Source organism: Symphalangus syndactylus, chromosome 4 (genome assembly GCF_028878055.3).
Source record: "Symphalangus syndactylus isolate Jambi chromosome 4, NHGRI_mSymSyn1-v2.1_pri, whole genome shotgun sequence".
NCBI classification, from domain to species: domain Eukaryota; kingdom Metazoa; phylum Chordata; class Mammalia; order Primates; family Hylobatidae; genus Symphalangus; species Symphalangus syndactylus.
The window spans coordinates 99,936,519-99,964,077 of record NC_072426.2 but is presented as its reverse complement, the minus strand read 5'-3'; the positions used below and the strand labels follow the sequence as shown (position 1 = coordinate 99,964,077).

At 50.0% G+C, this 27,559-nt stretch overlaps 2 protein-coding genes across 4 annotated transcripts; both read right to left on the bottom strand.

Annotated features, from left to right (window-relative positions):
* Positions 1–734: 734 nt before the first annotated feature.
* On the bottom strand, positions 735–17,668 carry MYOZ1 (myozenin 1). 2 transcript variants are annotated; one of them, XM_055275740.2, is made up of 7 exons: positions 17,556–17,592; positions 10,652–10,753; positions 9,181–9,271; positions 6,817–6,995; positions 3,567–3,816; positions 3,029–3,194; positions 735–1,242 (listed from the first exon to the last, which is right to left on the bottom strand). In XM_055275740.2, the coding sequence occupies exons 3-7, from the start codon at positions 9,251–9,253 to the stop codon at positions 1,011–1,013; spliced, it is 900 nt and encodes a 299-aa protein (XP_055131715.1). In that variant the 5' UTR covers positions 9,254–9,271; positions 10,652–10,753; positions 17,556–17,592; the 3' UTR covers positions 735–1,010. The 2 variants fall into 2 exon arrangements, with proteins under 2 accessions (XP_055131715.1, XP_055131716.1); XM_055275741.2 differs by lacking the exon at positions 10,652–10,753 and having other exon boundaries at positions 17,556–17,668.
* On the bottom strand, positions 15,075–26,627 carry SYNPO2L (synaptopodin 2 like). Of its 2 annotated transcripts, XM_055275736.2 has the most exons (4): positions 26,331–26,627; positions 24,637–24,788; positions 23,665–24,179; positions 15,075–19,098 (listed from the first exon to the last, which is right to left on the bottom strand). In XM_055275736.2, the coding sequence occupies exons 1-4, from the start codon at positions 26,433–26,435 to the stop codon at positions 16,934–16,936; spliced, it is 2,937 nt and encodes a 978-aa protein (XP_055131711.1). In that variant the 5' UTR covers positions 26,436–26,627; the 3' UTR covers positions 15,075–16,933. The 2 variants fall into 2 exon arrangements, with proteins under 2 accessions (XP_055131711.1, XP_055131712.1); XM_055275737.2 differs by lacking the exons at positions 23,665–24,179; positions 24,637–24,788; positions 26,331–26,627 and adding an exon at positions 21,458–21,619.
* Between the last annotated feature and the right edge of the window lie 932 nt (positions 26,628–27,559).

Genomic DNA, 27,559 nt, shown 5'->3' with positions numbered 1-27,559 from the left:
CTCGGGAGGCTGAGGCAGGAGAATGGCATGAACCTGGGAGGTGCAGCTTGCAGTGAGCCAAGATCATACCACTGCACTCCAGCCTGGGCGGCAGAGCGAGACTCCATCTCAAAGGAAAAAAAAAAAAAGATTTCTTCCCAACCATACTGCTTTCTAGGTACCACTGTAGTGCCCTTGTAACCCTTAGATCTTTTCTTGCTGTGTTCAACACAGAGCCTGTCATACTATAACTATAGCTGGTTTCTCCCATTTCCTTCTGGAGTCCACGTGGCCCCCTATTCTATTTCATCCTTTTGGGAATGTGTAACCTTTGACACATATATTCCTAAGCCCACTTTGGTGTAATCTGGAAACTTTATGGCATGCTCTAGTCTGTGACAATCAGGATAACCCTGATTATACCAGCTTCTAATCAACTACATAAAGAGGTTGAACACCAGGGTCACCAACACCTATTTCCCAACTGCAGTGCACAGCAGCTTTTTAGCTTTGCCAACATTCGGGCTGGCACGTGTGTTTGTGTCTGATTATTTGTCTCATATACTATTGAATAAACGTCTTTGTAAATAATTATGAATGTGGTTTTGTGCGTATGGGCGTAGGTGTGTAAGCAACTGGAACTCAGGTCTGTCTTAAAGTTTGCATAATTAATGTTTAGTATTTGGCTTTAATTAGTCTCTGTGCATTGTTAGCCTCAGCTTTCATCTGCCCTCAAATATCAGAGGAAGAATGAGTTCATTTTCCTTGAAGTTTATTGACTGTTACTGGTGGCAGAGCAAATTCCACAAACGAGCAGGTTCCATATGGAGCAAGTAGAAGGGGAGCTCTGAGTTGGTGAGGAAGGATGCGTGGAGTGGGGACTTGGAGTAAAGGATGGAAAGGTAGATCTCATCTTTTTCCCTCCATTCCCATAGGGATACTGGATTAACAATGGGGGCTATCTGCTCAGCATTCCCTCTCCAAATTGGAGCCAGAGAGGGGAAATGATGCAAATCAGAGGAGGAAACACCTCACAGCTCCTCTGTTTCTCCATCCAAGGGAATGCCAATATCCACATTGTAGTCTACAGGCTCCCCAGAGCTCAGCCAGGGAATAGGGGTTCGATTGAAAGAAGGCCTGTTGGAGAGGTTTTGGTTGTAGAGGACCAGGGGTTCACTCAGCAAGGGCCCCAGGTCAAACTTGGGCATCTGGAAGGTCATGCGTTTGGAGGCCTTCTCATATCCACCATAGGGCATTGCCGTCCTGAGAAGGGGACACATTATTTAATTAAGAATCAGAATAAAAGAAACAGAGCCTTATCATGAGATGCTACCCTCTTTGAGAATAGAGAAGTCTGTGAATTCTAGTTTGGGATTGCATCTGTACTCCTTCTTCCTTAGCATCCCATTTTGCCTTCCTGGTTAGCTTGTTTCCCCAAAGCTAATAATGAGAAAAGGAGTCTAGTGTGTACTAAAGAGACTCTTGGATAGCTGTGACCCAGACCAGCATTTCAGAGAAAGTGACCCCAAATACTATAGACCCAAGGGTCTGAGGTCACCTTACATGACAATGTAGAAAGGCCAGGTGTGGTGCGGTGGCTCACGCCTGTAATCCCAGCATTTTGGGAGGCCAAGGTGGGAGAATCACTTGAGACCAGGAGTTTGAGACTAGCCTGGCCAACGTGGTGAAATGCCGTCTCTACTAAAAATACAAAAAAAAACCCAAAGAAACAAAAAAAATTAGCTGGGCATGGTAGCGCACCCCTGTCATCCCAGCTACTCAGGTGGCTGAGGTATAGGAATTGCTTGAACCCAGGAGGTGGAGGTTGCAGTGAGCCGAGATTGCACCACTGCACTCCAGCCTGGGTGACAGAGCAAGACTCTGTCTCAAAAAAAAAAAAAAAAATTACAATATAGAGACCCCCTCCCTCCAACCCTAGTGCACAGTGGATAGCCTGGCTAAGAGTAATTATTGTTGCCTGGAAAATCCAGGCTCCTTAGGACCAATACAAGAGCACCTTTCTAGCTCTTCCCTATCCTTTAACACAGACCTCCTCTCCATGGGCTAGAGAAACCTAATTCCAAAAGAACAGATACTTAGAGCCATCTAAAGCAGGGTGGCCAGGCCAGGCATGGTGGCTCACGCCTGTAATCCCAGCACTTTGGGAGCCCAAGGCGGGCAGATCACGTGAGGTCAGGAGTTCGAGACCAGCCTGGCCAACATGGTGAAACCCCATCTCTACTAAAAATACAAAAATTAGCTGGACATGGTGGCAGGTGCCTGTAATCCCAGCTACTAGGGAGGCTGAGGCAGGAAAATCACTTGAACCCAGAAGGCAGAGGTTGCCGTGAGCCAAGATCATGCCACTGCACTCCAGCCTGGGCAACAAGAACAAAACTGAGTCAAAGAAAAAGAAGAAGGAAAGAAAGAAAAGAAAAGAGAAGAGAAGAAAAGAAAAGAAAAGAGAAAAGAAAAGAGTATAAGGAAATAGAATCATATTACAGGGAGAATAATGGCATCCTAACCTTGAATGGAAGAGAGCCTCAAGAGGCCTTCAGACATGTAAAATGTTATTCCCATTTAACATTCAAAGCAGGCTGGGCACAGTGGCTCAAGCCTGTAATCCCAGCTCTCAGGGAGGCAGAGGCAGGAAGATAGCTTGAGCCCAGGAGTTCGAGACCTGCCTGGGCAATATAGCAAGACCCCATTCTCCACAAAAAGGAAGAAAAAAAAAAGACAAAAAATAAATAAGTGTAACATTCAAAGCAACCCAGGCTCAGAGGTACAGTGATTTTCCCATGCCTACACAGCTAATAAATGACCATTGAGCTAGAATTCAAATCCTGCCTCCTAGCAAATTTTTTCCTTCATCACACTGCTATGATGAAGCAGAGATAGAGTGAAAAGAGCAGGGCCTTTGATTAGGAATCCCATATCCCTGCCATCTCTCCTTAGCCTCCTTCTGAAACATTTGAATTAGTCTCCATCCTAACCAAAGACACAGTGCCTCACACTAGAATGCATCTGGTTCCTTCCTCACCACCCCTACCTGTTGAAGGACTTATATTTGGGAAGTTCAGCTTTGGCCCCATAGGCCAGCAGGTCAATGCCAAGTTCCACCTTTTGCTGGGGGTCAACTCCCATGGCTCGCTCCCATGGGGAAATATAGGTCTTGAACACAGTGATATGTTTTCCTTCTCCGCCTGCCTGGTCTCCTGGTAGCCATGGGAGAGAAAAGTCAGTCAAATAATAGCAGTTAGTAGCCAATGAAAGGTAATCCCATGCCCCTACACTAGGGAAATTGCAAGAGCCAGAGACTAAAGATATAATATCCTGGTAATTGTATAAGGTTTGTGGTATAATGATAGATCTGTGACTGAATCCAAAAAGCCAGGAAAGTAACTGAAAAACAAGGCTTCTGGGTGGAATAGACACACCTCTATATACTCCTGGACCCAGGTAATTCACCAAGAAATTTATGATATTTAAACTGGCCTCCTCTGCTCCCCACACTCAGCATAGACATCATTCCTGGGACAACTCTGCTCTAGGGACCAAACACATTACTCTTGGGTGAGTGTACTTGCCTGATCCTGTCTCACCAACCCCTGCTGTGCCAGCAGCTCCTCCTCTGCCAGCCTGGCCCGCAGGACCACCTGTACCCCCAGCTCCAGACTCAGAGCCCAGATGGTGCTGCTTATCAGAGCCATAATGTCCGGCAGAGCCACTGCCCCCTGCCTGGCCGCCACCTCTGCCGTTGCTCTTGCTGTAGGAGAATCCCTGACCAGCTGTGCCCAGCTGTCCCCCCACTGTCGGAAGGAACTTCTGGAAGTGATCCTGAAAAGAAGACAAAGTGAGGGGAAGGTTAGCAATGGGTATGGAAAATATACAAAAACAGAGGCATGTTTAGCAAAGGCAGAAACAGTGGCTAACCAGAAGACCCTGAATTTTCTGAGATTTCCCCCTCCAGTTGATGGGTAGTACATGGGCTGACTGAGAAAATTAAACTCTTCTTTTTGTTTGTTTGATTTTTTGTTATTTTTTTAGACAGAGTTTCGCTCTTGTTGCCCAGGCTGGAGTGTGATGGCACAATCTCGGCTCACTGCAACCTCCGCCTTCCACGTTCAAGCAATTCCCAGCCTCAGCCTCCCAAGTAGCTGGGATTACAGGCATGCACCATCACACCCGGCTAATTTTGTATATTTTTGGTAGAGACGGGGTTTCTCCACGTTGGTCAGGCTGGTCTCAAACTCCCGACCTCAGATGATCCGCCCACCTCAGCCTCCCAAAGTGCTGGGATTACAGGCGTGAGCCACTGCACCCAGCCCAAATTAAACTCTTCTTAGGAGGTAGGACCCCCTTGGCTCGTTTCCTCCAGTTATACCTAGGGTAAGGGCAGCGTGTTCTCCACGCTCCCCTTTCTCATCCTTAACAAGTCAAAAAAGACCAAGACTGTTGCCCAGCTTTAAAAAAAAAAAATGAAAAAAATTCTTTTGCTTTTTGAGACAGAATCTGGCTCTGTCACCCAGGTTGGAGTGCAGTAGCACAATCTCGGCTCACTGCAACCTCCACCTCCCTGACTCAGGTGATCCTCCCACCTCAGCCTCCCAAGTAGCTGGGACTACCGGCACGCCACCACACCCAGCTAAATTTTGTATTTTTTTTTCCTAGAGACAGGGTTTGCCATGTGCTCAGACTGGTCTCAAACTCCTGGGGTCAAGTGATCCATCTGCCTCAGCCTCCCAAAGTGCTGAGATAACAGGCATGAGCTGTGCCCAGCCCCAACTAAAATTTGGGAGGATGGGGTTGCCATGGAGAACCCAGTCTTAATTACAAGGACTAGAGAAATTTCTGCTCCCTCCCTTCCTCAGCTTGTCCAACAGTCAGAACTCTCTTCTCTCTCCTTCTTTCTCTCCCTCTCTCCTCTTGGTGCCTGTTGAACCAGGACTTCCTGACAGTGAAACTGTAGCAGGTGGGGGGAAGTGTGGCCAAAAGAGCAACATTAGATGCAAACCCAAAGCCTAAAAATAACCCCACCAACTTCTTCAGGAGGCTCTCCTGGCCATCCCACCATGTACACCCCAATGCTCCACCCAGTGTAACCAGACCCAGGCAGAGAAGAGGGCTTTTGGCCTCCTAAAGTTAGATGTGAGCAGCTCAGCACTTTTACTCTACTCTTATATGAGGACCAATGACAGACACTTCTGCCCCCCGCCCCATGCAGGCATCTATTTCCACTCTCCCCCAGCCACTCAGAGAGGGTGGAGGAGGAAGAAAGGAAATGGAGAAGGCCCTTCTTCCTCAGCTATACCATCCTATGCCTGGCCCCTCTCCAGTCTCCTCTTTCTTTGGAGAAGGAGCCTGACTAGAATATACCTTGAAGGACTGTTTCAGTCTCCACACTTGGGACTTCTTAGGGAATAGACTGACCCTTTAAATGAAAGAATGGCTCAAATGGGAGATGGCTGTAAAAACTCAATTAACTCTTTCTAGGGTTGCCAGATTTAGCAAATCAAATCTAGGATACCACTTAAATTTGAATTTCAGATGCACAACAAAATTTTTTTTTTTTTGAGATGGGGTGTCTGTCACCCAGGCTGGAGTGCAGTGGCATGAACATGGCTCATGTTCATGCAGCCTCTACCTTCCAGGCTCAAGCCATCCTCCCACCTCACCCTCCAGAGTAGCTGGGATTACAGGTGTGCGCCACCACACCCAGCTAACTTTTTAATTTTTTGTAGAAACAGAGTCTTGCCATGTTGCCCAGGCTGGTCTCCAACTCCTGGACTCAAGCAGTCCTCTTGCCTTGGCATCCCAAAGTGCTGGGATTACAGGTGTGAGCTACCACATTTGACCCAAATACTTTTTTAGTATAGATATTCCCCCAAATATTGCTTGGGACTTACTTATACTAAAAAATTATTCATTTGCATCTGAAATTCAAATTTAAGTGGACATCCTGTATTTTTATTTTAATGTCCCAAATATTGCATGGGACATATTTAAAAGAGAATTCATTGTGCGTCTGAAACTCAAATTTAATTGGATATTCTATTATTCTGTATTTTAAAATTTCAATTTTATTCTTTGCCTTATCTTCTTCCTTTTTTCTTTCTTTTTTTTGAGACAGAGTTTCACTCTTGTTGCCCAGGCTGGAGTGCAATGGCACAATCTGGGCTCACTGCAACTCTGCCTCCTGGGTTCAAGTGATTATCCTGCCTCAGCCTCCTGAGTAGCTGGGATCACAGGAACCCACGACCATGCCCAGCTAATTTTTTGTATTTTTAGTAGAGATGGGGGTTTCACTATGTTGGCCAGGCTGGTCTCGAACTCCTGACCTCAGGTGACCCACCTGCCTCAGCCTCCCAAAGTGCTGGGATTACAGGTGTGAGCCACCGTGCCCGGCTGCCTTATCTTCCTTCTAAAATTTTTTTAAATTTTTATCTTTATGTCCTAAATATTGCATGGAGCATACTTCACTAAAAAAATTATTCATTGTGTATCTCAACTTCAAAATACAAGACTGGATTGCCCCACTGGGCATCCTGTGTTTTATCTGGCAACCTATCTTTAACACTTACCTTTACTGGGAAGGAATTTTCTCCCTAAGGGTGTGGTATTCTCCAACCCTTCAGTGGCTCTGTGATGGAAACTGGGTTTCAGAGGTGGGCTGTAACTCACCCTGGAGCTGTTGGGGGCTCGATATATCTGGGGGTTTAACAAATTTATAAATTTTCAGGGAGGGGATGTTGACCGCATTTTGGAGGTTCAGGGCCTACTAACAAGCTGTCAGAACAGGCACCAGGCTTTGAGATAGTGATAAAGTTCCAGACTCACCATTGAGCTGTCAGAGAAAACATCAGGGTGGTTCTCATAAATAAACTTCTCCACTCTCATCTGCCGCAGTTTGAACATCTTGGAGCCCCGGTTGGTAAGCAGCGACAATTCCTCCAACATCACATCCCTTGGGACACTGATCTTTTTGCCCAGGTTCAAGCCTGAGCTCTCCTGTCCACCTTTCAGGGAGGCAAAGAAGAAGAATCAAGGGAAAGAGGAAAGTAGGGTTTTCTGGGCTCAGAATGCAGACCTCATCCACAACCAAGTGTGTATGTGTGTCCTGGCAGAGGTCATTTAGGGAAACAAATGCTGTCTAGTTTGTGAGGGATTTTGATTTCCTGGGACTTGGAGAGAAGGCATGGGAACTGGGGTGCACTGTGGAGATAATGGGAATACTAGAGTGGAGAGGCCAATGGGGTAAAAGAGGCATGGGCATGGGGTACAGAGCAAAAGGAGTAAAGGAACATCATAGATGGAGGCCATTGGAGAAACCATGGCATCAGGAAAAGCCCAGAGGCCAATCTTGTGTGGAGTCCAAATACAGATGCCATATATATATATTTGTTTTTATTTTTTATTCTTTTTTTTTTATTTTTTTGAGAGAGTCCTGCTCTGTCATCCAGGCTGGAGTGCAATGGCGTGATCTCAGCTCACTGCAGCCTCTGCCTCCCAGGTTCGAAAAGCCCAGAGCCCAATCTTGTGTGGAGTCCAAATACAGATGCCATATATATATATATATATTTGTTTTTATTTTTTATGCTTTTTTTAATTATTTTTTTGAGACAGAGTCCTGCTCTGTCATCCAGGCTGGAGTGCAATGGCGCGATCTCAGCTCACTGCAGCCTCTGCCTCCCAGGTTCAAGCAATTCTCCTGCCTCAGCCTCCCAGGTCGCTGGGATTGCAGGCCCGCACCACCATCCCTGCCTAGTTTTTATATTCTTTGGTAGGGATGAGGTTTCACCATGTTGGCCAGGCTGGTCTCAAACTCCTGAGCTCAACTGACCTACCAGCCACGGCCTCCCAAAATGCTGGGATGACAGGCGTGAGCCATGGCGCCCAGCCTACATTTTATTTATTTATTTATTTATTTATTTATTTATTTATTGAGTCAGAGACTTGCTCTGTCGCCCAGGCTGAAGTGCAATGGTGCAATCACACCTCACTGCAACCTCCATCTCCTGGGTTCAAGTGATTCTCCTCCCTCAGTCTCCCAAGTAGCCGGGATTACAGGCACCCGGCACCTTGCACAGCTAATTTTTCTATTTTTGTAGAGACAGGGTTTCACCATGTTGGCCGGGCTGGTCTTGAACTTCTGACCTCAGATGATTGGCCCACCTCAGCCTCCCAAAGTGCTGGGATTACAGGCATGAGCCACCACGCCTGGACTTTTTTTTTTTTTTTTTTAAATGGAGATGAAGTCTCATTATGTTGTCCAGGCTGGTCTTGAACTCCTAGGCTCAAGTGATCCTCTCACCTCAGCCTCCCAAAGTGCTGGGATTACAGGTATGAGACACAGCCCCAGCCCTATTTGTATTATTTATTTTGAGACAAAATAAATATATCTTAGGGTGAACTCTGTCACCCAGGCTGGAGTGTAGTGTCGCAATCACGGCTCACGGCAGCCTCCACCTCCCGAGTTCAAGCGATCGTCCCACCTCAGCCTCTGGAGTAGCTGGGACTCTAGGCACATGCCACTACACCTGGCTAATTTTTGTACTTTTTGTAGAGACGAAGTTTTACCATGTGCCCAGGCCAGTCTCAAACCCCTGAGTTCAAGCGATCCACCAGCCTTGGCCTCCCAAAGTTCTGGGATTACAGGCGTGAGCCACTGCACCTGGCCCAGACTTCTGTCTTAACTACATTCCCTTTTCTTTCCCTCAGTGAGCTCTGGCTCCAAAGAGTCTTTAGGTATTGAAGAGCTCTTCACATGCATGCACCCCTGCCCACCCCCAGGAAACATGCCTGTGCAGTTTTCCATTTTAAGTACTTACACAAGCTCCCTAGCTCTGGGGAAAGAAGTAAGGGAAATTAACCACTTATTGAGACCTGAGTCTGTGCCAGTCTCCATTATATTTTCTTCCTCAAATATGCCTCACTGACTCATGGGTACTGTGGTCCTGGACCTGTGCAGGTAACATGGCAGGGTATTGTCTCAGATTATGAAGTGAAAAGGGTAGAAGGTGTTGAATCTTTTCTCTCTTTCTCCTTACCCTTCCTACCCTTCCCTCTCCCACTCCCCCATCACCCGCCTTCCCACCACTTAATTTCTCTTGTTTGTTCACCTTAAGATATATATTTCTGGGACTCTTGGGTTAGGGATGGTCTTAAGAAATACCACACTAGATAGATGCAAACATATCCTACCTCCAGTGAGTTCCATGATCAGCTTGCTGGATTTCCTCTTCTTATTAGGGGCCGGGGTTCCTGAGAGCGGCATTGTGGAGGTGGATTCAGCCTGGACAGGGTGGGAAGGAGGAGTTGGTGGATGGACAGGGACTGGGAAGAGTGACTGTCTGTAGGAGAGCACTACTTCTTAACCTGGGTTTAAGGGCTTGAGGGGACAAAAAAAAATTTTTTTTTTCTTTTTTAGAGATAGGATCTCACTCTGTCGCCCAGGCTGGAGTGCAATGGCACAATCATGCCTCACTGCAGCCTCAACCTCCCTGGGCTCAGGTGATCCTCCAACTTCAGCCTCCCAAGTAGCTGGGACTATAGGTGCGCACCACCATGCCTGGCTAATTTTTGTATTTTTTGTAGAAATGTGGTTTTGCCAGGTTGCCCAGGCTGGTCTCAAACTCCTGGGCTCAAGCAGTCCTCCTGCCTCCCAAAGTGCTGAGATTACAGGAGTGAGCCACTTCACCTGACCCAGATTTTCAAAGAAGCATGTATTTCCCCAAAAGGTGAAAACTTGTGCTTTAGGGCTTCTCTTTTCTTGCGATACAGGACAGGAAGTATAGATGCACACCATCTCCTGTCGTCTACCAACCTGTTGTGAGCTGTTTTTCATAGAGTCAGTGCAGGAATTAGGAACATAGCTAGGGGTGGGGAGTGTTTAAAAAACAATAACACAAGCAGGGCAATGCACCCAGGTTTCATCGGCTTGGCATGATGTGAAGTTTTTGTTTGCACTGGGATATCAGACTGGGGCTGTGATTCCAGGCTCTGGTCTCTCCTCAGTCTTCCCCCAGTCCCCAGGAGGACAGAGAAATGTTCTGCCAGGGTTGAGGAGATTCAGCCAAAAACATTCTCCATAGGAAGGAGAGGTTGTTGCTCCTTCATCAGGCCAGCTGGAACATGGCCTGGGAAGTCATGGCCCTGCTCCTGCAATCACTCCCGCCACAGACCCCAGAGTGGAGGCAGGTGTGGAATTGGGAAGGGTAGGGAGCATTCAAATCCTGACACATGTCAATTCAGCAATATCATAGCAGTGAGGAATTGAGGTGGGGCAGAAACACAGTAGTAGGATCTGGCAATGGAAAGGGACAAACTGGGATAAGATAGACTCCAATCCCTTCTTAAGAGAAGTTGGCACTCAGTGAAATGCTGTCCTCTTCTAAGTCCTGTCTTAAAAAATACATCTGCAACTCTACTGACTTAGTGGGGTCTCCCTTCCCATTCTTCCAGTGCCTCCCCCGACATCTCCATTCCCCCCAACCTCCTGGGCCCCTCTCCTTCCAACTCTCCTTCCCCTCTCCTTCCAACTGGACAGCAGGGAGCTGAGCATAGATGAGGAGAGGGGAGACTCCCCCAGGATCAAGAATCACAATTGTAGACACGGACACAGATGTCAACAGAGTGGGCTCCAGCCTTTCTAACGATCGAGCTGGAGACTTACCGGCTGCTCGGGCAGTGGTCAGCTCTCCCTGGGGTCCAGCAGCTTTGGAGGACTGAGCTGCTGTGACCGGAGAACATGAGCTGGGCAGGCGTGGGGGCAGCACTGGCAGTGGGGGAGGGAAGTTGGTTATTAATAGAGATGATGAGCGCAAGCAGCTCAAATGGCACAGGGGGTACTGAGACCCTGGAACCAAGATCCCTCCCTCCTTGCCCAGAGGCTCAGGAAGGAGGGAAAAGGCCTTTGGGATTCTCCCACTGAATTGTCTGAGCCAGGGATCAGTCTGCCCAGGGACTCACCTTCACATTGCACCTAGAGCCTGAGATCCAAAGAAGCACTTAGGGAGAAACTGAAGACTGAGAGGGAGACAGGAAGTAGACAGCAAGTATTGATAGGAATTCAGTGAGAGAGAGAGAGTCTGGGGAACATGCCCTGAGGGCCACACAGAGCCAATCCAGGGCAGAGTGGAGAGACCTGTGGGTGTATTTGGAGCAGGGAGGGCTTAAAGTGCTATATTTGGGGACAAAAAGGGAAGCCTTCACAATGGAACTGCTCTTTTAAAGTTCCTGGATAGGTTGGTCTTTTCTCGGTGAGGGCTAGATCTTGGCAGGTTAAGGGACCAAATTAACCAAACCCAGTACCTCCTATAAAGGAATGATGTGGGGAAGACTTGACAATTATTCTGTCTGCCTCACTCTCTATTCTTTCCTCTTGAGCTCTGGCAGTTTTAAGAAAAGGCAAACACTTGGATCTGCCCTTTTTTTTTTTTTTTTTTGAGATGGAGTTTTGCTCTTGTTGCCCAGGCTGGAGTGCAGTGGTGCGATCTCGGCTCACTGCAACCTCCACCTCCTGGGTTCAAGCAATTCTCCTGCCTCAGCCTCCCAAGTAGCTGGGATTACAGGCGCCCACCACCATGCCTGGCTAATTTTTTTTTTTTGTATCTTTAGTAGAGACGGGGTTTCACCACATTGGCCAGGCTGGTCTCAAACTCCTGACCTCAGGTGATCCACCCGCCTTGGCCTCGCAAAATGTTAGAATTACAGGCATGAGCCACTGCCAGGATCTGGTCTCTAAGGAGTTATTCTGTAGCCACCACGCCCAGCCAGGATCTGCCTTTTAACCTCCATTTGCTGTTGAGATGCTCAGTTCAACCTGCTGTGCGGGATAGACATCGATGTCTCCCTGAGAAGCACATGTAGGCTCTCTGAGGTTTCTTTTTTTTTTTTTCTTTTGAGACGGAGTCTCGCTCTGTCGTCCAGGATGGAGTGCAGTGGCGCAATCTCGGCTCACTGCAAGCTCTGCCTCCCAGGTTCACGCCATTCTCCTGCCTCAGCCTCCCGAGTAGCTGGGACTACAGGCACCCGCCACCACGCCCAGCTAAATTTTTTTGTATTTTTTTTTTTTTTTTTTTTTTTTTTTTTTTTTTTTTTTGGAGATGGAGTCTGGCTCTGTCGCCCAGGCTGGAGTGCAGTGGCTCGATGTCTGCTCACTGCAAGCTCCGCCTCCCGGGTTCACGCCATTCTCCTGCCTCAGCCTCCCGAATAGCTGGGACTACAGGCGCCCGCCACCGCGCCCGGCTAATTTTTTTTTTTTGTGTTTTTAGTAGAGACAGGGTTTCACTGTGTTAGCCAGGATGGTCTCGATCTCCTGACCTCGTGATCCGCCCGCCTCGGCCTTCCAAAGTGCTGGGATTACAGGCGTGAGCCACCGCACCCGGCCATTTTTTTGTATTTTTAGTAGAGACAGGGTTTCACCGTGTTAGCCAGGATGGTCTCGATCTCCTGACCTCGTGACCTGCCCATCTCGGCCTCTCAAAATTCTGGGATTACAGGCTCTCTGAGGTTTCTACTTGAGATTTCCTTCAAAGGGAGCACATACCACATAGGATCTGGACTGTGCCATTTGTACTGTTCCAGCGGAGTCTCTGGGCAAGGCCACAAGCTTGAGAGCCCCCTTGGGGAAAGCCTATCACTTGCCCAGCCCCTTCTTCAGTAGCTGCATGATCTTCCTCCACCTTCTGCTTAGATTCTGGAACCAGCTGCTGCAGCACTTCTGCTGCAGCCACCACAACCCTGTTGCTGCTACCTGAGGAAGTGGCTTTATTTATTTATTTGAGACAGAGTCTCACTCTGTTGCCTGTGCTGAAGTGCAGTGGCACAATTTCGGCTCACTGCAACCTCAGCCTCCCCAGGCTCAGGTAATCCTTTGACCTCAGCCTCCCAGGTAGCTAGGACTGCTGGTACATGCCACCATGCCCAGCTAATTTTCATATGTTTTGTAGAGACAGGGTTTTGCTATGTTGCCCAGGCTGGTCTCAAACACCTGGGCTCAAGCAATCCTCCTGTCTTAGCCTCCCAAAGTGCTAGGATTACAGGTGTGAGCCACTGTGCCTAGCTGGCTTTTTTAAAAAAATATTTATTTCTTTATTTTAGAGATGAGGTCTCACTATGTTGCCCAGGCTGGACTCGAACACCTGGGCACAAGTGATCCTCCTACCTCAGCCTCTGAGTAGCTGGGACTACAGGTACACACCAGAAGTGGCTTTTGTAGCTTCCTTTGTCCCTTTCTGAGCTCTTTACTCTTCCTGACCATGTCCTTTTTCCATCCTGTGGAGATCCTAAAAGGTATCCCCTCCCAGTTGGCTTCTGCCCAGGCCAGTTATGCCTCCAGACCCCTCATCTTTTGTCCTCCTCCAACCCCTCCCAACCCAAGGAAGCAATTAGAAGAAAAAATAGGCCGGGTGCAGTGGCTCATGCCTGTAATCACAGCACTTTGGGAGGCCAAGGTGGGTGGATCACTTGAGGTCAGGAGTTCAAGACCAGCCTGGCCAACATAGTGAAACCCAGTCTCTACTAAAAATACAAACATTAGTCAGGCATGGTGGTGCGTGCCTGTAATCCCACCTACTTGGGAGGCTGAGGCAGGAGAATCACTTGAACCCGGGAGGCAGAGGTTGCAGTGAGCTGAGATCGCACCACTGCACTCCAGCCTGGGCCACAGAGGGAGACTCCATCTCAAAAAAAAAAAAAAAAGGGCCGGGCGCGGTGGCTCACGCTTGTAATCCCAGCACTTTGGGAGGCCGAGGCGGGCGGATCACGAGGTCAGGAGATCGAGACCACAGTGAAACCCCGTCTCTACTAAAAATACAAAAAAAAATTAGCCGGGCGTGGTGGCGGGCGCCTGTAGTCCCAGCTACTCGGAGAGGCTGAGGCAGGAGAATGGCGTCAACCCGGGAGGTGGAGCTTGCAGTGAGCCGAGACTGCGCCACTGCACTCCAGCCTGGGCGACAGAGCGAGACTCCGTCTCAAAAAAAAAAAAAAAAAAAAAAAAAAAAAAAAAAAAAAAAAAGAAGAAGAAGAAACAAAAGGCGACTTCATCACTACCACCCTCACCCTCAAAAACAAAAACAAACTTAAAGTTTGATCTCCCTCAACTGAGTACCCAAAACTACTGAGTGGGTGAAGACAGGCTATTTAGCCTGTGGTCTCTGAGATCTTTCTTTGGAATTCTAAGACAGGGCAGTTGGAAGAGTCTGCGGCCTGGGTCTGATTATTGGCAGAAATGTGCCCTCTGCTGGCAGAATCAGAGCAATGGCACTTTCCTTCTCTGAAGTCTTTAATTCTCACCTATCTCCAATGCCCTCCCTTCTTTTTTTGTTTTTTTTTTTTGTTTGAGATGGAGTCTCGCTCTAGCCCAGGCTGGAGTACAGTGGCGCAATCTTGGCTCACTGCAAGCTCCGCCTCCCGGGTTCAGGCCATTCTCCTGCCTCAGCCTCCCGAGTAGCTGGGACTACAGGCGCCCGCCACCAGGCCCGGCTCATTTTTTGTACTTTTAGTAGAAACGGTGTTTCACCATGTTAGCCAGGATGGTCTCGATCTCCTGACCCCATGATCTGCCCACCTCGGCCTCCCAAAGTGATAGGATTACAGGAGTGAGCCACCGCGCCCGGCTAAGCCCTCCCTTCTTTAGTAGTCTCAATTCACCTTTCTTCTTCCCTCTCCCATCCCACCTTCCCCTCTGACAGTTGCTTTCTCTTCATTTACTTCCCAGAGACTGTTTAATATGGTTGCTTCCTCTAAGGAGCGAGGAAATGTTGATGGCAAAGGGCTCAGAGGGCCTTTCCAACTTCCCTGAGTTCTGTGAACTGAAGCCTTACCTAGAAAGTATGAGGCAAGGGAAGGAAAGGGGAGAACTTGGATGAAGACTGTGGGGAGGGGGAACCAAGAAGAGTGATGGAGGTGGCTAAATCAGAGCAGGACAGAATTTGTAGAAAAGAGCAAAAGACCTGGGAACAAAGGGAAAAAGCATGAAAAATGGGAGGGCAGGAATAGAGACAGATCAGAAATCAGATCGGGGAATGGGTTAAAGAAGATCAAGGAGAGATCAGGATTTAGGTATAAAACTAGAAGATAACAGCAGCAGAAGGTATGGGGCATAAATTTATTCTTGTGCACAAACCAAAGTATTGTGACTCACACCCAACAAGCAAAGGAAATTATCACTTTCCAGATTACACAGCAAACGTAGCTGGTGGTGGTCTTGGTGAGAAGGGAGTCCATACTTCTCTAAGATTGGAGATCAGGACCTGAAGCTGAAAAGAAGCAAGAGCTGGGGTTTTGAGGGATGGGGTGGGACTGAAAAGAGGTTTTGGCTCTGGGTATTTCCCTGCTCTTTCCCAGGTAGTCATGGCAAGCTGCAGAAGACACACTGAAGAACAGACTCAAGGAAAGTCACACAGACACCAACTGTTCTTTCAACACTCAGCACACACCCTCACACCTCCCTTCCACCATCATCCCCTTCCATTCTAACATTCTTCTCCCTCAAATTTTTTTCCAATCCCCCTGTCACACACGGTTGGTTTCTTGTTACTCAACTTTACTTTCTCCCAATATGGCATCGTCCCTCACCATACTTCTGTCTGTGGCTCAATCACTTACACTCATTTCTGCCATGCTCCTGGTTTTGGCCTCACTCTTCACACTCTGGCTCTCTTCTCCTTTCTCTCAAGCTCATGAGGCAATGAAGCCAATGATCTGTTCATTCTCGGAGGGAATTTTCTTTCCTTTTTTCATTTCCTGGGTACTGGGTTGCTCAGCACTGGCCTCTCAAGTTGCTAACTTTCTGAAATCCTGAGGAATAGAATTCTTTGTTCTATTCTTGGTCTAGCTGGTATAACTCAGCCCATGCAAACTGTCCTGGCCCTTCAGTCTTTTCATGCTCCATAACTTTCACAAGATGCTGTACACCTGCTACAGACATTGGGCCCTAAGGAGTTATTCTCTAGTGAATCTCTTTCTCCCACTCAACTCCATGTGGGGATATCTGACCCTTCTATCAGTACAACGATAAGACTCAGATTGGGTCTTTTGTTTGTTTGTTTGTTTTGAGACGGAGTCTCGCTCTGTCGCCCAGGCTGGAGTGCAGTGGCGCGATCTCGGCTCACTGCAAGCTCCGCCTCCTGGGTTCACGCCATTCTCCTGCCTCAGCCTCCTGAGTAGCCGGGACTACAGGCGCCCACCACCACGCCCAGCTAATTTTTTGTATTTTTAGTAGAGACAGGGTTTCACCGTGTTAGCCAGGATGGTCTCGATCTCCTGACCTCGTGATCCGCCCGCCTTGGCCTCCCAAAGTGCTGGGATTACAGGCGTGAGCCACCGCGCCCGGCCTCAGATTGGGTCTTTATTTTGACCTCCCCTCTTACTCATGCCTTAGACAGAAGAGCACATCTGTGTGCACGTGCGCATGCACACACCCACACCCCCACCCACCCACACACACACAGGCCTAGGTATATGCCAGCCAAGCTTGGGAAAGCAGAGTGGGAGGTGGGGGTGGCTTAGTGCAAACAGGGGTCAGTTCAGTCCCTTTGCTATGTGCCTGGTGGTGAGCTTCTTGCCTGAGGTCCCAGTGGTCACTTCTGCTCTGTTTACTTCTCACTGAACATTAAAATGAGGCCCACGGAGAAAAGCACAAATGTCAAGGAAGAGAGATCTGTGGAGGAATATGGGTAGAGAAGCCTGGAAATAAAGACAGAGATCCAGGCAAAGAAATGCAGAGACAAAGAGAGGCAAAGATACCAAAGCAGACATAGTTGGCTGGAAAGCGGCAGGGAGGTAGAGAGTGAGGAGGAAGGTGGGGGATAGGGACATCAATTTGGAAACCATCTCTGGCAGGAGGCAATTTAGCTTCCAGATGCCAGTGACAGAGGGTGGGACAGGGTAGGAGAAGCAACTTTAGGAACTGGATGTTCCACCTCTCCTTGGTCCTGGGACCTGTGCCTGTTCACTGGTGCCCTGCCCCAGGCCTCCACACGTGAGCTTGCAATCCTGTTCTGGTGGCTGAAAATCGGGGCCTGGCTACCTGGAAACCACAGGAGCTGGGAGAAGCGCCAAGGCCCCTGGGAGCCTCTGGAGGAGGGGCTGGGCTAGGAACAGGGGCTGAGGCCAGTTCTGTTCTCCAGATGGGCTCATCCAGTGTAGTGGCTGCTCGGGGGGCAAGCACAGTGGGAGCCAAGGGTTCTGCAGTGGGCTGGGGCGCCGGAGTGGAAAACCGGCGAATCTCCTGGATTCGGGCAGTTTTGGGGGGCCCTGAGGCGGTAGGGCCAGGAGTCAGGGGAACCTCATCAAAACAGAACATGGCAGTTTTAAGTTGATAGGGCTGATGCCGCATAAAATCTAGAGCCTTGATGCCCTGCTTGGGTGTTGCCCGAGGCCCCTGGGATTGGGCCTTAGGGAGAGTTCGGGCCGCCTGGGGGAAAAAGGGAGAGAGCAGTGGGTTGTAAGCAATAGGAGGCGGGGCACGGATGTTGGGTGAATATTTCCAAGAAGGGGGCAGAGACGGGGTGGGAGAAGGACTTCTAGGCCGAGGGCCAAGACCAGGACCAGGTGTACCTTCCACCACATACCTGTCCGCACGGCTCTGCCGCTTAGCAAACAGCTCCCCACCCCTGCCCTGCAGCCTTGGTGGCTCAGAGATTCCAGCCGAAGGGGCTGCCCCATTCACGAGCCCATCAAGGAGCCCTCGAGATGGGGGCTTAGGAGCCACTGGGGGTGGAGTCTGAGGAGTCATAGGGGGCGGGGTCTTGGAAGCCATTGGAGGGGGGGTCTTAGGTGTCACGTGAGGCAGGGTCTTGTAACTCCTGGCCCCTACTGGCTGCATGAAGTTGCAGGCTTCAGCCCCGAGGCTCAGAGCATCCTCTTCAGGACCAGATTCTGCACCCCCGGCCCGGGGCTTTTCATCCAGGTTCTGTACCAGCGATAGCAGCTCGGGGTTGGGCGAGTTCTTCGTCTCCTCCTTTCCCGGCCGGAACATCTGCTTCCGGGTCCCCCGGCGCCGGGCCTCCTGCAGGATACCCGTGCGGGCAGCTGGCACAGAGATGCGCTGCTCGCGAGCGCTGGGGGGCTCAGGAGCCCCTGGGCCTGGGGCAGGCGCCTCTGGGCGCGCAGAGGGTCGCAAAGGCGCAGATAGGAAGATAGAAGCGGTGGAGGTCATGGCAGCTGCGCTAGGAGGAGCGGGGGGCTCTGGGGCTCCGCCTGGGGTGATAGGCCGACTAGGGGCTGGGATGTACAGGGAGCTGGTGGCTGTCACAGGGCCCGAGGAGCGTGGGGTGCTGGGGGAACCAGAGACTGGCGCGTGGCTGGGAACCCCTGAAGTGAAGCTGGGCAGAGGGGTGGGCCCCTGCGGAGAAGACAAGAAGGGGGGTGGGGCGGGGCTGAGGCCCCGCAGGCTGTCGTTCGCCCTCTTGGGGGCTAAAGGCCGGAAAATAACCGAGGTGGTAGTTGGCCGCTGCCCTTGTAGGCCCGGGGTAAAGGGCCTGGCTGACCGGTTAAAGATGCTTGGAGCTGGGGTCGGGGCTCCACCACCTGGTTGGAAGGGTCTGGGGCTGGCTACAGGGGCCGGCAAGGGGCTGGGTGGGAGCACAGCCGCCTCTGGGGGAGCGCTCTGGGCCCGAGGTGGTGACTGCAGGCCCTCCCCGTTGAGCATGGCTGCTGGTTCGGCCCGCGCCAGTTCCTGGGTGCTGGAGTCTGCGCGCTGGCGCTGCTGTTCAAAGAGCTGCACCCCTCGCCCAGAGACCTCACTCAGCTGCCCTCCCAGCCCAGAGCCCTGGCCCTCTGATGCTCTTGAGCCCGCCCTGGCAAGCTCCATGTCCAGATAGGGACTGTCCCAGTCAGATTGATTGGTGAGGCTGCGGGCGTCAGAGAAGGCTTCTTCGTCCAGCTCGGACTCACTCGTGGGGGGAACGCCGTCCTCCTCCTCAGCGCCTGTCCTAGCAGCAGCCCCGAAGCTCACCAGGGTGTACTTCTTGGCTCTCTGCCGCCGTTTCTTAAACATAAGCACCCCTTTGGAGTGGGGGTTGGGGGCTGCAGTGAGCAGGGATGCAATTGTCCTGCATTTGGTCTTGGCCTCTTTTATGCTCTTCTCTTGGAGGCTCTCTGCACGTTGCAGTTCTGAGGAGACCAAGAGGTAAAATGGTCAGTGAGGCTTCTCAGCCTCTTCTAGTCCTGTTCCCCAAGGCTTTCAACCCCCATCCCAGCAAGCTCCCTCTTGCACTGACCCGACCCACAATGTCCCCTGTGACAAAGTCCTCTGACTTAGGGGCAGAGTGGAGGGTGAAAGGTGAAACCAAGGACAGTTTAAGATAAGGCAGAGTCCAGTTGGCTGCCCTGACACTGCTCTGACCACAGCTCTTCCATCCCATCTTACTGCTATTCTGCTCCTATCTTCCAAGAGATGTGCTTTTTTTTTTTTTTTTTTTTTTTTTTTTTGCGACGGAGTCTTGCTCTGTCGCCCAGGCTGGAGTGCAGTGGCGCAATCTCTGCTCACTGCAAGCTCCGCCTCTCGGGTTCACGCCATTCTCCTGCCTCAGCCTCTCCGAGTAGCTGGGACTACAGGCGCCTGCCACCCCTCTCGGCTAATTTTTTGTATTTTTTAGTAGACACGGGGTTTCACCGTGGTCTCGATCTCCTGACCTCGTGATCCGCCCGCCTCGGCCTCCCAAAGTGCTAGGATTACAAGCGTGAGCCACCGCAACCAGCCGAGATGTGCTCTTATCCACCCCACACACATTCCTCACCTGCCTCCCATTCCTGACTGGCAATGGGAGGGGGAGGAGAAGGATGTGTCACTCTCCATGGCAGACAGGGAGATAAGCAGGTCCCAGGGAGAGGAAAGATGAGAAGGAACACTTTCCACCCATCATAGGGACCATGTTAGGAGGCTTCTCATGAAGCTTAGGACTCATCCTCTCCGCTACCCCTTACCCCTATGATATGGACACAAAGAACCCTTAGCAATGAGGATCTTCCTTCACAATTCCACCCTCCTCAGGCAATCCACATCATACACATTCACAGAAATAACTCCCACCACACAGCACTTCAACAAGAATATCCATCTAGTGAAAGCCAACTGTAGGCATACTTTCTCCTATTTACTTTTCTCTCTCATTCACATATACCCCAGCTTACATACAGCTCCATTCACATACACATATGTAAATACACATGTGCGCACATGAAAACACCATCACTCAAATACATTCACATACCTACATGCTCTAGATGGCCCTTCTTCCCAGAGACCTCCCTGCAGAGACCCTGTTACTAACAGTTTAGACAGAATTTAAAGTTTATCTCGGCTTTCCAACTGCCAGGGCAGTCCTCTGGGCTTCATAACCCTGCTACTCACAGTCAGGGGTAGTCTCCATCCAAGATGCAGGCAAAGTTAGAGTGTTGTTCTCCAAGGCAACACTTCAAATCTTTAGGATACCTCAAGGTCACCAGCTAAATATATTATTTACCCCAAGCTGGGGATGGTAGTGGGGTGGGCTTCTTCAGGGGTCAGAACTGTCTCTACGTAGAGATCTCAGGCAGCCACTGCAAGCCAGGCACACAAGGACTATGTGCTAAAGGGAACCAGGGCAGGGCTTTCCATGCCATGTGGGGCCTGGGTAGGTGGGGCCAGGAAATGGAAGAGGCTACCCTGCTGCGAGGACCCCGCCTTGCACATGGATACTCTCTGGTCCATGGTCCCCAGTTCCTCCTGAAAAATTATTGAGATTCCATCTACTTCCACTCAAGGTACCACGCTCCTTTGTAATGAGCTCCTTTGTAATGAGCTCCTTTGTAATGAGCTCCTTTGTAATGAGCTCCTTTGTAATGAGCATGGTATCTTGAGAGGAAAGTAGATGGAATTTTTTCATTTTTGTCATTCCTTTCATCCCAGCGTTTATACCACAGAATAGTGCTATGGATGAGACAACAGGCCCTAGAGTCAGAGTTCAGTTCAGGTTTTTGGTTCTTGGGATAGTTACCTCACCTCATTAAAGTTCAGTTTCCTCATCTGTAAATGAGGGTAGACAATGGCTACCTCATAGGATTGTTATAAGGATTAACTGAGACAATATAGTAAATTTAGCACTTAACACAGTGTGAAGGCCCACTATAACCATTACTATTAAAGCCTTCTTGACACTATACTTTCTTGATATATATGGATACTTTCTTGTTCACACATATCTTCTCCCACGGCTCCCACATACATGCCTTCATGTATTCATAATGTACTCACACACGCTCTGTTCCCATGAGTTTTCTACAGCTCTTGTGGTCACAAACCCCTTTGACATGTGACCACAGCATCACTGAGAAAGGGGCAGTGAAACTCTCCTGAGAAAAGGAGGAAGAGGACAGCAAAAAGGAAGGAACAAGAGAGTAAGACCTTTCCCAAAGACTGCCCTTCCTAAACTGTTGACATCTTCTCCTCCATTCTAGACCCCAGACCCTCATAGATATGGGAGGGTAGTACCTGCATAGAACGAGTCTTGGAGCTCAGGAACTGGGTCTGGGGCTTTGTCGTAGCTGGCTTGGCTGAGGGGCTCTTGGCTGATGGGCTCAAAGGTCTCCATGCTGAGAAAGGCGGTGTTGGCTGGAGCAGGACCAGCTTGAGCCACCCCCCACGCCTTTTAAAGCCCCTTTGTCTTGTCCCCAGAGCTGGCAGCTGAATGAGCTCACTGTGCTATTTTTGGAGCCTGGCCCTCTCCCTTCTCTGAGCTGCCCCACAAGTGCCGGTGTGATGGACGTGGGCACCTGCCTTCCCTTCCCCCAACCCCATCCCAGTAGACAATGAGGTCTGCTTGACTAAAAATATCTCTGAGCCAGTAGCTACAGTCTCATCCAGCATTATGGGAAGGGAGGGGGAGATAAATGGAGAATTGAGGAAAGCATGGGATCCTAGGCATGCATCTGGAATTCCTGGGATATTGGACACTCAGGGATGTCAGACTCTCAACTCTCATGTCCTTAGCCTCCACTCCAAACTGAGAGACACAAAGTTCTATGGATCACGAATCAAAATGGTGGAGGAGAGGAAAGAAATATAACTAGAGGGGGAAACCTGAGATTTTGGAGGTAACAAGAACGGTCTCTGTGGGAAAGCATAGGAGACATAGAGCAGGGAGAAAGTTTACCCTTAGACCTTGTTCTGTAGCTCACATCGAAAATAGCAAAGCCTGAGATAAGTGGAATGGGCTTTTTCTGCCCAGGCCAACATTCTTGCCTGAGATAAGGAGCCAAAGCTCCCTCCCTCTGCCACTTCCTCGGGATCTCATGATCATCCCATAGCCTCTCAGTCCCCAGGAATCCTAACTGAACTTGCAAATGTCAAAGGTGCCTGCAATTAATACTATAAAGAACCCCTTGGTCAGTGGCTCACGCCTGTAATCCCAGCACTTTGGGAGGCTGAGGCGGGTGGATCAGAAGGTCAGGAGTTTGAGACCTGCCTGGCCAACATAGTGAAACCCCATCTCTACTAAAAACACAAAAAATTAGCCAGGTGTGGTGGCGGGCACCTGTAATCCCAGCTACTCGGGAGGCTGAGGCAGGAGAATCGCATGAACCCAGGAGGTGGAGGGTGCAGTGAGCCAAGATTGCACTCCAGCCCGGGTGACAATGCAAGGCTCTGTCTCAAAAAAAAAAAAAAAAGAAAAAGAAAAAAAAAAAGAACCCCTGTAGCATTACCCACTTTTATTTATTAATTTTTATTATTTATTTATTTATTTATTTTTAAGACGGGGTCTTGGTCTGTTGCTCATGCTGAAGTGCAGTGACACAAACATGGCTCACTGCAGTCTAAACCTCTCAGGCTCAAGCAATCCTCTTGCCTCAGCCTCCCAAGTAGCTGGGACCATAGACATGTGCCACAGTGTTTGGCTAATTTTAAAATTTTTACTGGAGACGAAGTCTCACAATGTTGTCCAGGCTGGTCTCAAACTCCTAGCTTCTGCCGGGCATGGTGGCTCACATCTGTAATCCCAGCACTTTGGGAGGCCCAGGTAGGCAGATCACCTGAGGTCAGGAGTTCGAGACCAGCCTGACCAATATGGTGAAACCCCATCTCTAGCCAGATGTGGTGGCCGGTGCCTGTAATCCCAGCTACTCGAGAGGCAGAGGCTGGAGAATCGCTTGAACCCGGGAGGCGGAGGTTGCGATGAGCCGAGATCACGCCATTGCATTCCAGCCTAGGCACAAGAGCCAAACTCCATCTCAAAAACACAAAAAACAAAACAAAACAAAAATCCTGGGTTCATGCTCTCCTCCCAACTCAGCCTCCCAAAGTGCTGGTATTACAGGTATGAGCCACCTTGCCCAGCCTTCAACCTGCTTTTAAATACTCCCCTGTCCTGTGTCTGTACTCTGCTTTCATTCAATCATGACACACAATAACAATTATCACCACCACCAAACCCTTCATCTATTTGTGTCCCTTTCCAATTTCCCTACTTACCCTGTTCCTGGGTTGAACTGAATCACCTTACCCTTTTGCCACATTGATTCAAACAGCAAAAATAATGGGGGCCATGAGAATAATTATGCTCCCCTTCTACTCATTACTCCTCCTGTCCCCAAGGCTGTATCCAAGGGTCCCAAGGTAGGGAGAATGTATGGCTATAGAAGGGTGGATTTAAGGCTCAGATTGAAGGATCCTGGCTGGGGAAAAGGGGTTCAGGCACTCACTGGCTTGCTTGGCCTTCTGGGTGTAGGTGGTAGTAAGATCTTCTGCCACTGGGTGGGGAACAGGCCCCACCATAGGGATGAGATGAGGACCAGGTCGGAGGGGGCCATGGGGTAACAGCAGAGCCTCAGCTGGGGGTGGCTGAAGGGCTGCCCCATCCTCCCAAGATGGGGAGCTCACACGGCTGTCACCCTGGCTGGGAGGGCCAGGGATAGTAGGTGCTGGTTCTGCAGGGCTGTCAGACAGGTAGACCTCATCAGGTGGGGCACCCGGAGGGGTGGGCCTTGTGGGGCCTCGGCGGCGAGGTCGGCGGGGCTTCTCCTGGGTGGCAGGGCCATCGGCATCACTATCAGTCTCTCCGTAGTAAGCCTCACTATCAGGAGGTGAACGAAGGCTCCCAGGCTGAAGAGGCTGAGGAACTGGAGCACCAGGGGGCTCAGGACTCAGTGGAGATAAGGGTGACAGCACCTGAAGCTCATGGGGAGATGGAGATTGCACAGGACCCTCGTCTGCTACCCTGAATAGGAAGGATGACAGAGCTTAAGAGATGAGCTGGGTACTGACAGCTAGAGAGATCTGGAAGGGATGGAGGGAAGAGGTAAGGGAGAGAGAAGGCTGTCATACAGTTGGAATGGGTGGGCCGGGAAGAGTGGAGATATGAAGACAAACTGGGAGGCAAATGTGCTTGAAGGGCTGTGAGTGGAAATAGGCTTAGAGGAAGATGTAATGAGGAGGAGACAGGCCAGGGGTTGAAGTAGGCCCATCAGTCAAATACCCACTGACATCCCCATCCTTTAATTGCAGATACATTCAAGCCCTCTGGGAGGCAGACACAAACCATCTGCACTCCAGCAGAAATGCACGAGCAGAAATAGGTACCTGTTAGTTGCTAAAGCCAGGCCAGTGAGACATACAGCTGAGACAGGCAATGGGAGCCCTGGATTAGGGGAAGAGAAGAGGAGGGAGGTCCATACCGCTGCACAGTGAGGACAAGCTGATTTCCTGAGGCATCGATGAGGCTCATGGCACTGGCATGGGAGAGGTTGGTGCAAGAGACCCCATTGATTGCCAAGAGCTGGTCCCTCTCTCGGAGTCCTGCTCTGCCAGCCTGGCTCCGTCTTCGAATCTGAGATGTTGAAGGAGACACTGTAGGTAAGAGAGGGCTCCAAAGGGAATAGAATGAAAGGAAAAGATGGGAAGGACCCACAGGAGGGGATTTTACTTTGCAGGATAAGAAGGGTGGGGAGATGCATGGAAGTGGCTGCAGTTGAAGTGGCCTGTCTAGAGGGAAGAAAGTATACAGACTGGAGAAAGAAATACATCATATGGTGGGAAATAGGGTAAACACTGAATGAAAGAGGCTTGGGAAGAACTGCATGGGGTAGGTAACTAGAAATGGTGGTTATTGGCTGGGCACAGTGGCTCAAGCCTGTAAGCCCAGTGCTTTGGGAGGCCTAGACGGGTGGATCACTTGAGATCAGGAGTTCGAGACCAGCCTGGCCAATGGGTGAAACGCTGTCTCTACTGAAAGTACAAAAATCAGCCAGCCGTTGTGGTGAGCACCTGTAATCCCAGATACTTGGGAGGCTGAGGCAGGAGAATTGCTTGAACCCAGGAAGCAGAGGTTGCAGTGAGCCATCGTGTCACTGCACTCCAGCCTGGGCAACAGAGTAAGACTCTGTCGCAAAAAAAAAAAAAAAAAAAGGAAAAGAAAAACGGAAAGAAATGGTGGTTATCTCCACAAGCTTTTTCTCCACGGGCAATATCTATATTGGCTGGTAATTCTCTACTAGGCCTTGGAACCCCAGGTGCCATTACGCAGTCAAGATTTTAGAGCAGTACTCCAGGTTGGAGTCCAGTGGTATTCTGGGAGATTGTGATTATTTGGGTATATGTGTGCCATGTGTACACAAAAATGTATATATGCCAAAGTAATAACAGTAGTAGTGGCTACCATTTATTGAGTTCTTACTAACTGTTGGGCACTGTGCTACATGTATTATTGCATTTAATCCTTAGAATGGCTCCATGAAGTAGGTACAAGTACTATTATTACCCACATTTTACAGTTCGGAAAACTAAGCCCGTAGGGTGAAACCAAAAGGGTAATGACTTCATCTGTGAGGCCAGATCTTGCCATAACCCTCCTAGCACCTAAAAAAGTCTTGCCTAGTGAGAGAAAGGATCTGACCCAGGGAAAGAGCACTGAAGCCATGGGCAGAACAGGGTGAGGCAGGGTAGGGCTGGGCTGGGCTAGGCTGTGCGAGGCAGTTTCAGTTCATCACATGTCAGTTTATCCAGAGAGAAATTAGAACCTGCCCCGTATTTCTGGAGTTTGGAGTAGAGGCACATACCCAAGAGAACAAACACTGGATGACCAGAGCTGGGCCTCTGATACCACAGTGCTGCAGGGAACTGAAACAGAGCCTTTCTTTTTCCTCTGCTCCTTGGAAACCACGAATTCTCTTTTCTAATAGACCCCCACAAGAAGCCTGTGGTCAGACGCTACTCCCACTATGAGACTTAAGCTACTTCCCTGCCCACCACCCACCCCATCTTCACAGCCTCCCACCCCCCCCCAACCCCCGCCATATGCCACCACACATCTCTTCCCAGGATCCCTTGGGTTCCCTTTCCCTGAAGCCTCATTTCAGGGGCTCTCCCTTACCTTAGACACCTGTAAGGGTTTCCTCTGCTCGGCCCCCCCCTGAAGTCGGAAGCCCCAGGGGGCTCCCCCTGATAGTGTGACCAGCACTTCCTCCTCAGCACCCATCGCTCAGCTTGGCCTATGGCCCCCGGAGTTTGAACAGTGTCCCAGGGAGAGAAGTTGAGGTGCTCGAACTCCGTCTGGGCTTTCTGTCCGGCTGTCCTGCTCCTGCTGCCCCAGGCCTCCCCCCACACCACACATCACAGGCAGGCAACTTGGCCCTGGGATCATTACAGTCCAGCACACGTGTCCCGTCAATCGCAGATGTGCTCAAAATAGATGCCGCTTGTACTCTCCTCCCTCCCCCTTCTGTATTACTCCTAGAGCTAATTATAGTACAAATTTCTGCCCTCCATGTTCCCCATTCTCCTGCATGGGCCTTTTATTCAGGACTCAGAATACAAACTTCTGGGCTCCCTTTCAGGAACCGTGCCTTCTCTAATAGGACCATGGGCTAATCTCAACTGCTGGAAAGACCCTTTCAAAGTGGCAGCAGCAGGGGCTTCAATTCCATAGCTGGGCTATGGAATGGCTCGGCTTGCTCCAAGATCCCAGGAAAGAATGCACTCTTGCTATATAAATTTATCTGTTAATTAATACATGGTGGGCCAGGCATGGTGGCTCACGCTTGTAATCCTAGCACTTTGGGAGCCCAAGGTGGGTGGATTGCTTGAGTCCAGGAATTTGAGACCAGCCTGGGCAACATCGTGAGACGCCCCCCCCATCTCTATTTTCTTATTATTAAAAAAAATTAAAAAAAAAAAAACTATAGGCTGGGCATGGTGACTCACGCCTGTAATCCCAGCACTTTGGGAGGCCAAGGCGGGCGGATCACGAGGTCAGGAGATTGAGACCATCCTGGCTAACACGGTGAAACCCCGTCTCTACCACAAATACAAAAAATTAGCTGGGCTTGGTGGCAGACGCCTGTAGTCCCAGCTACTCGGGAGGCTGAGGCAGGAGAATGGCGTAAACCCGGGAGGCGGAGCTTGTGGTGAGCCGAGGTCATGCCACTGCACTCCAGCCTGGGTGACAGAGCGAGACTCTGTCTCAAAAAAAAAACAAAAATGAACAAACAAAAAAACTATAAAAAAATAAATTACCTATTGCAATACATACGTGGTCATGGAAAGGTGTGTAGGTGTGTGTAAACATACCAACCCATGTTAATACAATCTCTACTTGTCTCT

Excerpts from the sequence above, each read along its gene's own strand:
- SYNPO2L (XM_055275736.2), bottom strand. The coding sequence starts at position 26,435 with ATGGGTGCTGAGGAGGAAGTGCTGGTCACACTATCAGGGGGAGCCCCC. Across the intron at positions 24,180-24,636 it reads CTTGTCCTCACTGTGCAGCG|GGTAGCAGACGAGGGTCCTG; the intron begins GTATGGACCTCC and ends CTTCCTATTCAG. Across the intron at positions 19,099-23,664 it reads CCAGAAGGCCAAGCAAGCCA|AACTGCAACGTGCAGAGAGC; the intron begins GTGAGTGCCTGA and ends TGGTCTCCTCAG.
- MYOZ1 (XM_055275741.2), bottom strand. The coding sequence starts at position 9,253 with ATGCCGCTCTCAGGAACCCCGGCCCCTAATAAGAAGAGGAAATCCAGC. Across the intron at positions 6,996-9,180 it reads GATCATGGAACTCACTGGAG|GTGGACAGGAGAGCTCAGGC; the intron begins GTAGGATATGTT and ends CCTCCCTGAAAG. Across the intron at positions 3,195-3,566 it reads GGTTGGTGAGACAGGATCAG|GAGACCAGGCAGGCGGAGAA; the intron begins GCAAGTACACTC and ends CATGGCTACCAG.